We start from the raw sequence: 15714 nt of genomic DNA, 5'->3' as shown, positions 1-15714 counted from the left end.
TAAGTCCATTTAATATTCAGTCATTTCAAGTTTGGCTTTGGCACCGAAATGACCCCTCCTTTTTCTCTGCATGTCCTTTTTTTCCAAGTTAAAGGATTTTCAACATGTGATTTTCATTTTTTATTTTGTATACTTCTGACAAGAACGAGTTCAATGGATTTAAACAGAAAAAAGATTAGCGATGTCATGTAAAATATGTATATACTATAGAGTTTAAATTTTGTGTAGTGTATAAAATATTTTATACTATCGACAATCTGATAAACTTGACATGCTATTACACGTTATTCAATTGTTTACATAAAAATTGAAAAAAAATGAGATAACCTACAACAAAAGGTCAAATTTATTTGATAGCGCAAAGCATAGTACATGAAACTTAAATAGCTAATCATATGAACGTACAGTTGAATAATAGCATGTGACTATATAGAGATGGATATAACGTATAGTTTAACTAATGAAAGCTAAGCCTATATATGTACAGGGAAAAGTTCCTTCCTAGACATATCATTTCTCCCCGAGATACAACATCCATGGACACTAAGCAGTCACATCATACCGATCACCCCCAACAGAATCCATGTTACAATAATTTAACTCTTTTAAAATATTACCAGGTGCTGGTTATTTGGATTATAATTTTGATTAATTTGAATTCATATCATGTAAGGTCTGTTAAGGGAAGAGCTAAGGTCAAATTTACAATCTTTGATTAATTAAAATTGATACATTGAAGGATCCTTTATTCATCCTATCATAATCCATATTGACCTGACAGTACTACTTTTAAAAATATAATTATTTTATAACTAAATTGACTTTATTAATTATATTTTGAGAATCTAAGACTACTACTTATGTAGTTAGTTAGTGCTAATAATAATACTGAAGGAAAATATGGAATTTTTTAATTTATTTTTTAATATAAGAGATAAGTGGAGTAGAATATTGTCAACGTACAGTACTGCTCTCAAGTCTCAACAAATACAAACAGTAATAATATATATTACCGCAGCCTTTCCGATGACTTTGAAAACGCTGTTACTCTCGCGTTCTCTATATATAGGCAAATCCCTTTTGTAATTTGGAACATGTGCTTCAATCAAAATCATTCAACAAACTTTAGGATAAATTTTAATTTATTAGCAGAATGGAGAAGAATGCACATAGAGATGAAGAAGTGAAGAGAAAATATAAAACTCCAAAGAGTCATTTTGTAGTTTACGTAGGGGAAGAGTTGAGGAGATTTGTTCTTCACATATCTTATTTGAAGAACCCTTGCTTCCAGAAGTTGCTAGAAGAAGCTGCTCAAGAGTTTGGATTTCAGAGTCCCAAAGGAATTGTTTTGCCTTGTGATGAATGTACTTTTCAGAAGGTTATTCATTTTATTTCATCAAGATCAAGTGATTGATCATATATATATATATATATATATGCACCAACTATAGATAGAAAATTAATTATCACTAATTAATTGATCTTTAATTAATTTCATTTTTTTATTTTCGTTCTTTAGAATATTGAATATAATGTATAACTTGTAATCCATATAATAATGCAGACTAATATATATATTACTCCATACTATGTAGATATTTTGAAGGTACTGTTGTGACATAATGGTTTTGGTTTCAAGAAAGTTGAAATGACAGAAATATATTATATGTTCAGAAGTACTGCTCTATCTTTTATCTTTGAAGCATTGGGATCAGAAGTGAAGAAAATGCAACTGTTGTTGGTCTACGAAGTTTTGCGATGAAATCTTTTTATATTTTTAGTGTAATTTAACTCCTTATATAATACTTTATATTTTTACTTGTTAGATGATCATACTAGGTGTATTATAAACTTACATATTATTACAAGTAACTTAATCTTGTTTTTGGTAACTAATCATTATACTAGTCCCCATATGAATAAAATTAAATTCAGAACATAGCTACAAGCCCACAACCAGCTTGCTATGTCATCTAATTAGTATCAAGAGTGAGTTTGGAACGAAGAAAAACATTTCTTGAAAGTATAATGGTTCTTTTAGAATATTGAATAAAATATTGTAACTCGTACTCCATATAATATAGACTATATATACTATACTATGTAAATATTTTCGAAGATTTTATTGCGACTTAAAAATTATATAATGGTTTGGGTCCCAAGAAAGTTGAAATGATATGTGTGTGTATGGATGTATTCAATACTCCCTCCCTTTTTTTTTTACTTTTCACATTTTGATTTGATACATTTTTTAAGAAAAATAATTAATAACATAGTTATTTTGCCATAATATCTCTATTAAATGATATTTATATTGTGTCTTGAAATTAATTTGGAGAAAAGACAATTAATGCTAAGGGTAAAATAGAGAAAAAGATTTTTTTTTAACTGTCAAAAATGACAAGTAAAAATACAATTAGAAAATTAGTGATAAGTAAAAGCGTTAGTAGTACTGTTTTATCTTTGAGCAAATTCTTGGGAAGTGAAGAAAATGCAAGTGCTGTTCTAGCTTTAATTTTCTCTCTATGGGGCCAAGAAATTTGCGGTGGATTTTTTTTTTACTTATTAGTGTAGTTTAATTCGTTGTAATATATTTTTGGTTTTACTTTTTAGATGATCATATATAGTAGGTTATTTTTAGAGGATCATATATAGTAGGTGTATTATAAACTTTTAGTACATGCATATGCATGTAACTTAATTTTTTTGGTAACTAATAATTATATCAATCTCCATGTGAACAAAATTAAACTCACACAATAGCTACAACCAGCTAATTGGGTCCAATATATCTGCTGGTAAAATTTTGTTTTGTACTCAATAGTCAATCTAGTAATGTAAAGAAGAACTGAGAAAGCAAAATAAGTACCAGTCAAAAATAACGGTATAAACTCGTGTTTGAATAAGCAATGTGCAGCTATAAAATTTGTTTTTATATTTGGAAAATATATTATTTATAATTTAGAAGAGATTTTTATTTTTATGAAAAAAAATTGAAACTAACACGCTAGAATTATTTATAAGATCATTTACATTTATTCAAATTATAAAAGGCGATCATTTTTTACAAGTACGTTAATATGACAGCATGTCTTATTCTTTTTTTCTTTTTATTAATATCGAAACCAGAAATTTTAGATTTGGTCATCATCCACTGTTTAGCATTAATTAATCTTACCCAAGTTTTCGTCTTATTCTTTGACAATGATAGTATTCTGGCCGTTTACCAAATGAATGGTGGAGTGGTACATAGCTGTTTCTTAATTTCTTCAGAGTACTCAAAAGTTAGTTGAACTTATTGTCTAAAGTCCCTAGCTTTAATTGACTCGCAAATTTGTTTTAAAATCCATTTTAATTGGTAGAAACTAAAGTACGTTGCTAAAACAGGAAAAAATTAAAAGTTTAATAATCACACAATTCCGATGATATATGATCAACTTAATTCACTGGAAATTAAAAAAAAAAAAATCCAATAGGAAGTGCTTCTCCATTAGTGATTCCTACGCAACATATATAAATTAGCCGGACCGATATTATTATTATTATTTTTTTAAAATAGAACCTACTAATTACACCAGTAACTACTCAAATATAATTTAAAATAAAGGCTATAAATTAGTTACACAGTAAATTCATTACTCACATGAAAGATCTAAAAGTAGAAACAAAGGTCTGAATAAGACCTTACAAGTGGGAGCATTAAGCAGGACAATGTGCCTCTTAGGCAAGTAGGCAGGAGGGGACACAAACATATTTATGAGTTACGCAAACAAATAATATTTTAATTGAATAAAACAAATATAATTGAAGCCCATCAGGAGCGGATCATCTGAACCTAATATTTTTTTTTATAATTTATTTAAGATTATGATAATAACAAATATAAATTCATATTTTAAAAGTATAATGGATTCAATATGAAAAATTAAAATTGAATCTATAAAGTTTAATTCTTAAATCTGTCTCCGATGAAATAAAACTGAAAACAAAGAGTTACACAGATTTTGTTTAAACACTTGGACTAAAAATACATGTACTAAATAATAAAGTCACCTACTTTTAAATATTAAAAAATGGAATTAGTTGGTAAGTATACTTAGGGACATATTAATGTTGTGGATTGTACAGAAATATTTACTGAATATATATGACAGTAGCAATAACAATGATAATAGCATATTCGGTTTATATCTTCTATCTAGTTTGCGTGCTACTGCACAGTGAAGAGGTTATCGTAAAGTGTTCAACCGAAGGGTAGAGGACCACAGAATTTAACAGAAATTGTGATTTTTCCTAGGAGTTCCCCCGCCCCGCCCCCCCCAAAAAAAAAAAAACATATTCAGTGAAATCCGAGAAGTAAAAATCGAAAAAATATGTATTTTATATGCAACCTTACTTCTACCTTATGAAGAAAAAGGCTATTTCAGATAGACATAACTCGACTTAAGTAAGGCATATTAAAACATGTATGAGGAAAATACAGTAGAGAAAAGCTCATGTTGAAAAATAATGAAAACAAATAGTATAACCAACAAATAATACGATAGTCGAAATATAGAGAAGAATAAGAAAATAGGAGAAAAATAATATTAATTTTTCTAAAATAAATAAATTAGACCGCACACACGACTATTTACTAATATTTTATCCTAATATATAAATGAAAATGAAAAGAAATACTTAGTAGATGGACAACACAAAGTTTAAAGCATACTCAGACGTAAAAGCTTCCACTTTACCAAGAGTTCCGGAACGATTCTCAACTTCAAAAGAGTTGTTCTCAACTGCTAATCAAGTGGTAATTAACTACGGTACTTATACAAATCAAATTAAAATACACATACTTTATAGCCACCCCTAAAATTCTTGTTGATCCACTAAACATGCTCATGATAGGTATTAAGTAAACTCATGTTATATTTAAAAAAAAGAAAGAAAAACGAATGAGTCATCATCACAAAAATGCTAATTAATCCGATAACCACTATGATTAACCCCTCTGTCATCAATTAATTCAATAAAATATTATAATAATTGCGGATTAATTAATTAATTACTTAATCCGTCCTAAATTATTCGTTCCAAATTTTCTAATTATATTTCTCATTTTATTTATTTTTTTCATTAATCAAGAACAGATAATTTTTTTTTCATATTTTACCCTTTGCATTAATTATTTTTTCTTCAAATTAAAATATAAATATCATTTAATAGGAGTATGATGGTAAACTAGGCATGTTATTAATTATTTTTGTTAATTAATGTATCATCTCAATTTGGAACGGATAATTTGGGCCGAAAGTTGTTAACCAACACGTGGTTTGGCATATATTGTACCTATAACAGACACGTGTCATTTGTCGTGACGTGGACCAATCGGGTCAAGGAAACGGATCGTATCTCGACCCTTACTCTCAACCACGAATTCTGATACCCACTCTCTTAGCTATGTGACCGCAAATTTGATCCGCGTTGCCACGTGTCAATCACGCCTGACACTTATTTACATAAAAATAATAAAAAATATTAAATTATTCCCGAAAAAAAATTTCAAAGCAAAAACAAAGCTTCTTCTACTTTCTCTCTCTATCCAGAACCTCCGAGATTTGTCTTTCCGACCATCAAATTAGGGTTCTATTGCTGTCTTTTCGCCGTTAAGCTACCGATTTACTGCTGAAGTTGTTGAGTTTTCCGGTGACATCGGTTTTCAGGTGAGTTTATCGGCTGGATCTTTTGTGAACTGATATTTGCTTGGTTAGCTTTTGCTCTTCTTAATGGATGAACTTCAGCAATAAGATTTTTCAGCTTCTGAACTGATTGAATATTTTTTTTTCACTAAGAAAAATCAAATTTTTCCATAATTTCGCTGTTTTTTTTGTTACTTGATTCATGGCCTTCATATTTGAAGCTTTGAGAAATTTGTGTGAAATCATTTTTGTTGTATATTTAGGATTATTAGAAAGTAGGAGCAGGAAGATGATGTTCTTCAATTGAAGATTTTTCCCTAAAAAAGTCAATTTTCCCTTAGTTTTACTGTTTTTTTATTACTTGAATCACGGCCTACAAATTTTGCAGCTTTGAAATTTGTGTGAAATCACTTTTGTTGTATATTTAGGATTCTTAAAAAGTAGGAGCAGGAATGAAGTTCTTCAATTGAAGACTTTCCCCTAAAAACAGTCAATTTTTCCTTAATTTTACTTTTTTTTTAATTACTTGAATCACGGCCTTCAAATTTTGAAGCTTTGAGAAATTTGTGTGAAATTATTTTTGTTGTCTCAGAAAGATTGTATATTTAGGATGATTATAAAGTAGTAGTAGGAAAATGATTTTCTTCAATTGATTCTAATGCTTTATTTTCCCCATTTGTTGATATGGCTGATTGGTGAATGGAGATAAAGGGAGGATTTGGGATTTGAATATGAAATCCGATCAGTGTGTTGCATGTGGATTAAGTGCTGGTTAAATATCTCAAAGGAATGTCAGATTTGCAGCTATACGAGGTAAGATTTTCTACTTTCTGATGAGTGATGGGTGTATTTTTATTATTCAATGCTCTTTTTGACTGTTATTTACTCTGCTTCTGCTAGCAAGTGGATACGTTGAATTTGCCTTAATTTTGTGTGTCCCAGAGATTAGATTCGTTTAAGTCTATATATGTATCCTTGATGATAAATTATTGGGGAAATGGAGAAGTTTGGTACGTACTTTGAACTCAATTAATGTGGCTAAGTGTAAATAATTGGTTTTCTTTACCATTTAATTCTGCTCAATGTGATTTTATTGGAGGAAGTAGATATTAGGATCAGATGTTGTACGTGAAATTCAAATTGTCTTTCTATTATCATAATTTGGTTCTCTACTAACTAAAGATTGCATTTTTACTGCCTAAAGTCCCAGAAATTTGGATCTCATGTGTTTACTGTGCCAAAAGGCCAGAGTAGCTGGCGTACAGTATTTACCTCTGTACTTCTTACATTTGGTCCTCGTGAAAAATGAAAATATGAAAATTAAGAGATGAGAAGTCATGATCTCTGTGGATTGACACTTCCTCTGTCCTCTTTCAAATAAGAATTACTAAGTATATGCTTCTTTTCTCGAATACGCTGTAAATTAATGGAACATAGCCTGCTTTTGAAATTCATTACTTTTCACCTATTTGACCATGTAGTAATAATTAAGAAGATGTAACAAAAAAAGAGTTGTCTTCGCTTATTCCCTTTTAATGCCTGCAATTGTCTGTGATTGGCATAATTAGTGAATACAAACAAACATGTATTAATTTTTTAAATGAACTACACGGAAGATATGCCAATGGAGATCCCTGCAAATGCTGTTGCTTTACAGCAGGAACTTCTGAAAAAGTATATGCGCAGGTTTCAGGGTATAGGTTGGGTATAGGTTGTGGAGATGCGCCCCAAAAGAATTTCCAAAGAAACATTTATTGGTCTACCAGTGAATAATGTGGAATATTACCTTTATTTTTGTGAAATGGTACATGACAAAACAGATAAGAAGGTTGCTCTTACATTTTAGTTTTGACTGATCAGATACATAACATGCTCTTGAAACAAAGATACAAGCCTGAACCATGACATCAAGTCATGGATGTGAAGGAATTATGACATTTTTTTTAATTGAGACTAAACTATTAGATGTCTGTCTATAGCACGGCCCCAGGGACTGAATTATTAGATGTCACGGCCCCAGGGCTTTGATCTAGTGATAAGACCATAAAACCTAGCAAGTGATGTGTGGATTAGGCCACACATCTTGATTTTGTACCCTGCCGTACAAAAAAGCCTGGTATAAGTGGATAAGGGTGGTTAATCATGTAGAAGTTTGGATCTGCAAAGTTTTTCCAGGTCCTAGTTATAAGAAAAGAGACTGCAAACGTTATAGTACCGAACAACCTAGAGTTCCTGATTGATATTAACTAAAGAAAATAAGAGAAGTCCTAAAACAATTAGGAAACAATCACCCGAGTATTAAAAAACCAGTAAGATAACTACTTTTTTTTTTTGGTCCTGCTAAAACAAAACCTAGTAAAATAAGAAGACTCCTAAACTACCTAAGAACTAAAGAAGGTTACTATAAATCAGATAATTCGTAGCATGAACAGTATATATATAATAAAACTGTAGCATTAACAGTTACTTTAGATCCATCGGTTCCTGAATTATCAAGTAGAGTACTACAACAACAACAACAACAAACCCAGTGTATTCCCACCTAGTGGGGTCTGGGGGGTAAGATGTACGCAGTCCATACCTCTACCTCTGATGAAGTAGAAAGGCTGTTTCGAATTATCAAGTAGAGTATACTGAATTTTTCTGTTAGTCGTACTTTGGCGGTAAATGTAGTTTTTTCTAGCCTTATAAAGAGGTATACAGTGACTGAGAGTGCAGCATTATCTTCTTCAGCATCTTCCATATGTTATTTCTTTTATAAAAGGTACAACACATTTTTCCAAAACAATGTCGTCCTTCTTTTTCCTCGGTTGACTGCTTCCCTTATCGATTATCTTTCATGCTTCGTGACTATCTTAGATTCTCTCTCCTCAACGACAAGTAATAAGAGCACATTTAGCAGTGAGTTGATTCCTTCTCATCTTCATGTACCTCGTTTTTCTTATGAAAAAAAAGGTTACCTTATACTGATAGAAACATGCACGTAATAGTCGAGGTATGATAAGTTGTCTTAGTCAGCACCATTATATTAAAGTTTCTGTCATCTCACTAAGCTGCCTTTGCTTCCTTTGTGACTTCATTTTTTGGTCAGTTTGGTGAATCTTAGCTAGTTCCTTCGGTGTTTTCGACCTATATCCTTGTACGAGACAGAGAGCATTCGACGCTTATCCGTGCTTTATCGTTTGCTCATAGTACAATATTTAAATTCTAATTTTGAGTTGCTCATTTTATGGAAGTATCCTCTGCAGTTATTACAGCTAAAATTCTGTAACTGGTGTTACAGCTTGATGATATATCTTGGGATGAGGTCTGCCCCAATGATGATCATATAGTGCCACATCCAAGTAGTCGACGCGCCAATGAACCACTCTCCCAGAATGATAGCCGTAAGAAACCTCGCCATGAAGTAATTGTTTTAACAGGTAATGGAGGCGATCAATCTACTGTTAAATATGCTAATCAGCAAAAGGAGCAAGTACTGAGTAATAGAAGCCCCCAAATGCTGGAAAAGGACTCATGGGCTGATGCACCTGATGGTGCATTCTCTTCTCCACGTGAAAAAGCCATAGTTGGAGATGTTTCAAGCTTACCATCTGAGAATACCAGGACATCCAATCGTTGCATCAAAAGTAATAATCTAGAATCCATTGAGAGCGAGTCCTCTCCTAATGGTTGCACTCTAGATGACAAGAATGCTGCTGTGGGGGAAAACTCTTATAACTATCCACTTGGTCCCATTTCTCAGGCTGATGATGATCTCAGTTTTCTTGACAATAGTTGTGAGGATAAAGACTCTAATGATCTCTTATATTATAACTGGCCTGAGATAGAGACCTTTGAGGATGTTGACAGGATGTTCAGGTAATGGCTTTCTTTATTTCCAGTCAAATGGACTTTAGTCATCCTCATTTCATCCTTTTTAAGGGGGCAAAATGTGAACAAAATTTGTAAAAATGAGTTCTACCCATAACATCTATGTCATCTTTTGTTGTGACTATAGATAAAGCGAATAGTCTGTTTAAATACACTAGCAATTGTAATGCATTTCAGGAGTTGTGATTCGACATTTGGATTTGGACCTGGTAATGAAGATGACCTAGGTTGGCTTTCATCATCAGATGTTATTGAAGGATCTGGAGATGGATTGACGTCTGGTTTTAAGTTTCCATGTCCAGCATCCAGTGCACTTGGAATTACATCCGCTAGTCATGAAACATCAAATCCAAAGGAAACGAACATTTCAACTGATAATTCTGGAACTGAGAATCAATCACTTGGCTATAATGGCAGTTCGTGGTCCTCGGAGAAAAATGAATCCGTGAATCTGAGTCATTTGTCTTATTTAAATGGATCAAGTAATTTAGAGTGCAAATTAGTACCTGACAAGAAGGTAATGTTTCTGTGAAATATCAATTTTTTAAATCTTTAAAGTCATATCATGTGTCTGCTTACCGGAAAGGTGGTTGTTTTGAAGAAGGCTGAGGTACATGGTGGTGGAGTCCAGGTCGAGATTGCATCTAACAACCAATCAAGAATCAACAATAATATAGTGGTGAGTAAAGAATGGATGGTTAGTTCTAATTTAGGCACATTCTTCCTCTTCAAGTTTTAGTGTGATGATGAAGGAACAGATCCTGAATTCTGGATGATAATGTCTTTGAATATCTTCAGCTATTCTATTACATGCGTTGATCCTGATCTGAACAATTATTTATCTTATTTTTATTTTTTTATGGTGTCTTCTTTCCAGAATAGCATGCAAAAGAAACACTCCAAGCACCAGAATCGCTCTGAGGGTAAAAGAAAATCCGGTTATCTAGAAAATGGAGACACACTCAATTACACTGATAGCCTTCCAGAAGAGAAAAAGTTGCCTTCTGGAGCCGTAAGCACTCAAGCGAATTTCGCATCTGCAGGTGTCCTCCAGCAAAAGCAAGCTCAAGATCCTGATTTTGGCTACTTGGGTGGTAGCTTCTCTTACATGCATTCAGATTACGGTCATTCAGATGGGAGTGCTCTCCATCCAACTCTACCAATTTTAAAATATGAAAGCAACGGTCTCGTGTCTCTTTCCCCCAAGGACTCTTATGCATCAAATCAGGTACAGTCCATGGAGGGTTCTCCTGATCCTTCTTTTCAGGTGGTTGGTATGACAAGAAATGAAAAGGTGGATAAGTTATTCAATCAGTCTGGAGTTAAGGTTGAAAATAACCGTGATTTTGAAGGGGTTGGCATAAGTATTCCCACTGAATTAGGATCCTCAGTTGTACAGGAGTGCTCTTCTATAAATTCTGGGTTGGATGAAATTTCAGAAGAAGCAGCTAGTTTTCATCAGCTTCAACGTGTCATGGAACAGGTAGTCAGTCCTCTATTATATTAACTGTCTTATGATCTTTGTCTGCAGTGATGATGAACTTATTATGAGTTTAAGCTGCAAAAGATTTAATTCAACTTTGCATGTCTACTTACCCTTATATGCGTGTTCAAGGCAGGGACGGACACACGTACATTGAAGCGGTGTCACACGACACTGCTTTGTTGGAAAATTTTGTTAATATACATATAAACAATAGTCTGAAACAGTATATTTACTGATAATTAGTCAGAAGCAGTATATGCATGATCAATGACTCCAATTAACAACATGCGTCCTGCGGTTCTGGTGGACCGGAGCTTCAGTTTTCATGCTTGAAGTCAGCGGTCGATTCCCTCTATGTTTACATTTGGAACTCAAAATTGTTTTAAAACTGTCGTGAGAAAGGGATAGAGATTGTAGCATGTAAGGATCGATCTCTGCTCTTATCCTGGCTTATAAAAATGGTTAAAACCTGTCCAACCATGTATATTTTGTGATAATCAATGCTGTCAAAAATAATTAACTTGGGCCCAAAATTTTACATTACTCTCTTTTCACCCGAAAAAAAAGATTTTTTCTCTGTTTTTGCTGATGTTGCTTACTATTAACTTGATGAGTTCAATGGATTCAGAATTTAATTTTGTTGAAATTTTATTATTTTTCACATAGATATCAGTGTTTAGTGTTAAATATATCTGTATAGATACGTCACATTATCAGTCTACCTTGATAGAGTATTTCATCTTATTATAGTTCGCGTGGGATGAAGTATATCAAAGATTTACTGCTTACTCTCTTGTAATTTCACATAAAAGGGATTGTTCTGATTGTTAGATAGGTGTGATATAACTTGTTTTTGCATGCACACTTAAAAGGACTGTTCCGATTGTTTAGAAAGGTGCGATATGGCAGTTCACTTGTGTTTTCTGCATACTTCAGGGTGATTTTTTTCGTGCATGTCACTGTTGCAAGAGGTAAGCAAGTGATCAGTATATCTAGGTGGTTGAATACTTCGTCAAGGCGCTGCAGTCATATTTTGGCTCTTTTTTGGTTGATTATGCAGAAATCATCCTTCACATGACATATGATTTTAAGTATTGTCTGGTAATTGTTCATTTGTTGGTCCCGTACGCTTTGGCTAGAATGGGCTTGTTAGCAGATTTACTGAAAGTGGGTCTTCAATGTTGTACCTGTAGTTGAAATTGAGTTCTTATATCTACCTTCTTGTAAATTTTACAATGTTGAACTTTCTTTGTTTAGTTGGATATAAGGACAAAGCTATGTATAAGGGATAGCTTATACCGGTTGGCCCGGAGTGCTGAACAAAGGCATAGGCATGCTAATCTCAATATTGGCTCTGGAGATGATACTACTGGACCACTGGTTAGCGAAGGAACACACAAGTATGGATCTGTTTTGAATATCTGCATTTATATGCATTAGTTTCTGCATAGCTCGTTGTCTTGGCTATCTCATATTACTTCTCCAATACTGCTTTTTGTTTTGTTAATTAATCATCTGATATTAGTTTATATAGTTGATTGTTTACGTAATTTGCATCATTGTTGAGCTTGGATTTGCGTAGTTCATCGATTACATGCGTAGTTCATCGATTACATGTTCGACGAGTGGTTGAGTACTACCCCAACTCTAAGTAGTAGCATCCTTAATTTAAGTCTATTACTTCTGTAGAGTTGTTTGTCCATTGAATTATGTTTTGCAACAGAAGAGTTTGTCTATGCAAGTTTATTTTAGAGATTAGCCACTGACCAAGGTGAAGTTGATAGTATGGATTGGAATTGTACCAGCATTACACATCTTTATAAAAAGAGAATTGTACTAGTTCCACAAGTAGAAGATCAGTAATGAAAATCAAAGAAAAAACTAAAAAGGTAATTTTGAATGATTGCTTGTGGTTTCCAAACACTGCAGCTGCTCCTGTTTGTGATAGGCAGATGATCTGCTCCAATGCCTTCCTGCTCTCATCCAAAAATGAGCGATAGTTTTTTTTCTATGGAGAAATAATCACTTGATTAGAGAGATTGGATTGATCGTATGAGATTAGATCGTATGAGATTAGATGAATCAATACCTCATAAACTGTACAGGAAGACAGTGATACTTGAACAGAAAATTGATGCCTGCTGAACAGTTCTTAACTAGTTTTTAGGGCCATCTGCTATTAGTCAATAGCTCTGGGACGATTTCTTCTTTGAATGCTCAAATGTTGGTGCTAAGAATAAGATCTTTAAACTAGTAGTTTTTTCGATTCTACCTCAAAGTTCTGAAAGGTGACTAGTGTGGAGCAGAAGCGAGGATTTAGCTCAGTAATAGTTTTCACTTAAACAGCATAAGTGACGATTTAGCTCAGTAAAGAGTTGGTATATATACAGTAGATAAACTGTACAATATAAATGTGGTACATAAAGTGATGATAAAAAAATTGATGGTTATAATTTCCTATATCAACTGTAGAATATAAATGCGTACATAAACTTGCCTATAAAAAATTGATAAATGGCATACATAATCGAGTGAAGATGTTTGAATGAGTTTTATGCATGACACGTCTCAGTTGACTGGACAGTAGTGCAGGACCGTATGTTTTCTGAAAATCTGGTGGGTTTTTTTCATTATTAGTCACTGAATTATCAAAAGACGGTTATACAAGACCATACCGAGTTGGAAAAACCTTGGATAATATGTTAAGTCAGAGACCAGTTTTAATTGTGGCAGGGGTGCTGGGTTCCTTTTTGGGGGGGGGGGGGGTTGCAGCAGCACGTGTAGTTAATATTTTTTCCCCCCAGCATCACTTTTTGGTCAGTAATGTTTAATTGGTTGTATTTTCAGGTGCACGGGATATATAGACATCGAAACAGACACAAATCCTATAGATCGATCTATTGCACATTTGCTCTTCCACAGGCCTTCAGATTCAGCTGTTACCCCTGCCCGTGATTCCTCGACTTTGAAGTCGCCTTCAATGGTAAGCTTTTCTTATTTCCTATGTTTATGTTTTAAGTGTTTGCTATGTCAAACCTTATCCTGTAAAGAATCAATTGGCAGATTCATGGGTCGTTGTCTAGCACACCAGTGATGAGTGAGAACTTGATCTCTCATGGAGAAATTGCACCTCAAACAGATGGAGAAGTTGCTGATCATTGACCAAAATCATTTAAGAAGCAAATGGTGTGCGGTCTATTTTCAGTTTGTGGGAGGTTTCACGTGCAGAAATTATCAAGATCTCTTGCAAGGGACCTTTATGTTTTCAATGTATTCTCGGGGACTGGTTTCTGGTCCATGTGAGAACACATCCTTGTATGAGCTTTCACAATCAAGTTATTGTAGTTTCACTCTAACCTTTCCACACTCGGAAGGCATACACAAACAACTTTTTCCTGTGTATACGTAGATTGAACCAACTGACTCTTTTTGCTGTTTGTAAGTAGATAATACCCGGAAATTTTCCGGAAGACATTTGCGAGTCTTGAAGTAGCTCTCATGGTCTGTTCCGTCGTCTCTGTTTTCCCTTTTTTTGGTTAAAGTTAATTCGTAATTCATTTCATCATGATATCACCCCTACACAATTTAACTCGATCGCAATACAAGAAAGATCACCTCCTTTTATCAAATGCAAAATGAATCACGTGTGTCAAATTTTGGTCAATTTTATCTAATATCAAAAGAGCCTACTCTCTTTCGATTGATTTCTAGTTGTTTAGGATTAGGATACCTTGTCATTAACGGCATACTCAACTGAAAACAATTACACAACTAATTAGCTTTTAATGCCGGTTCTGTTTTCTACTGTCTCGATGCTCAAGTTACCTCACTGTGTAGTTGAATATTATTTGATGCACCCGCACAAAATTATCAACATTATGTTTGCATATATTTACACAAATGAGTAGTAGGAAACAGTGTTCAGAAAGAGAGGTGAGTGGTGGCAGATACTTTAGTACTTATTCTAAACAGAGCTGTTTCATGTAGTTTTGTCAACAAAAGCTGTCTGGTGAGATGTAGTGAGATGGGAAGTAGGCTTGGATGGGCAATGGGGCCAAACAAAGGCACCCATAGCGAATTTTCGCTTGTTAGCCAAGTCGCCGTTAGCAGGTAAACCATATTCAGCAAGAAGCTTGTCGATCATCCACTCAGGCATGTGCTGGTAGTCCTCTTTGGTATACCTTGGATAGTGCAGAGGCATTTGGAAGCAGTTACCGCCAGTCTTTTTCTTGCTATCCATCACGTTCTGTCTTGCCGCCTATAGTGAATGTTGGAACTAAGATGGCTGATTTTAAGTGAATGTGAAAGTAAATGCTATATAAGCATGTCAAATGTCACAACACAAGGATGGAGTGATATACCTTCCCATAGCATCCATTTTTGGCACCTCGTGTGCTTTCAACCTTGAATGGTCATGTATATGAGCATGTGTGTGTCCATGCGTGAAAGATGGTAAAAAGGTTACTGAAGCCTAAAAATGTGTTGAGCCATGAGTCGATTCTCAATATTTAGGTGCTATCAAAAATAATCTCTTCAACTCACAAAAGTAGAGGTAAGATCGACATACATGCTACCCCCTCATATCTCGCTTGTGAATTACATTAGATATACTATTATTTTAGTTTTAGGTGGAAAAACTAAAAAATAATAGAGGTAAAATGGAGTGTG

General features: G+C 33.7%; 1 protein-coding gene across 9 annotated transcripts; it reads left to right on the top strand.

Annotated features, from left to right (window-relative positions):
• Window positions 1–5493: 5493 nt before the first annotated feature.
• LOC107840030 (protein LNK1) lies at window positions 5494–14562 on the top strand. Of its 9 annotated transcripts, none has more exons than XM_047394918.1 (10): window positions 5494–5711; window positions 6399–6500; window positions 8971–9548; window positions 9738–10077; window positions 10165–10239; window positions 10438–10788; window positions 10960–11043; window positions 12304–12446; window positions 13894–14029; window positions 14110–14562. In XM_047394918.1, exons 2-10 carry the CDS (start codon window positions 6477–6479, stop codon window positions 14206–14208), a joined length of 1830 nt encoding a protein of 609 aa, XP_047250874.1. In that variant the 5' UTR covers window positions 5494–5711; window positions 6399–6476; the 3' UTR covers window positions 14209–14562. The 9 variants fall into 9 exon arrangements, with proteins under 9 accessions (XP_047250874.1, XP_047250871.1, XP_016539220.2 ...); XM_047394915.1 differs by having other exon boundaries at window positions 5528–5711; window positions 10162–10239; XM_016683734.2 differs by having other exon boundaries at window positions 5528–5711; window positions 6393–6500; window positions 10162–10239.
• Window positions 14563–15714: the final 1152 nt, after the last annotated feature.

The sequence above is a fragment of the Capsicum annuum genome, chromosome 8 (genome assembly GCF_002878395.1).
Source record: "Capsicum annuum cultivar UCD-10X-F1 chromosome 8, UCD10Xv1.1, whole genome shotgun sequence".
In the NCBI taxonomy this organism is placed as follows: Eukaryota; Viridiplantae; Streptophyta; class Magnoliopsida; order Solanales; family Solanaceae; genus Capsicum; species Capsicum annuum.
Note: the sequence above shows the minus strand (reverse complement) of the source record. Positions and strands in the feature narration are given on the sequence as shown.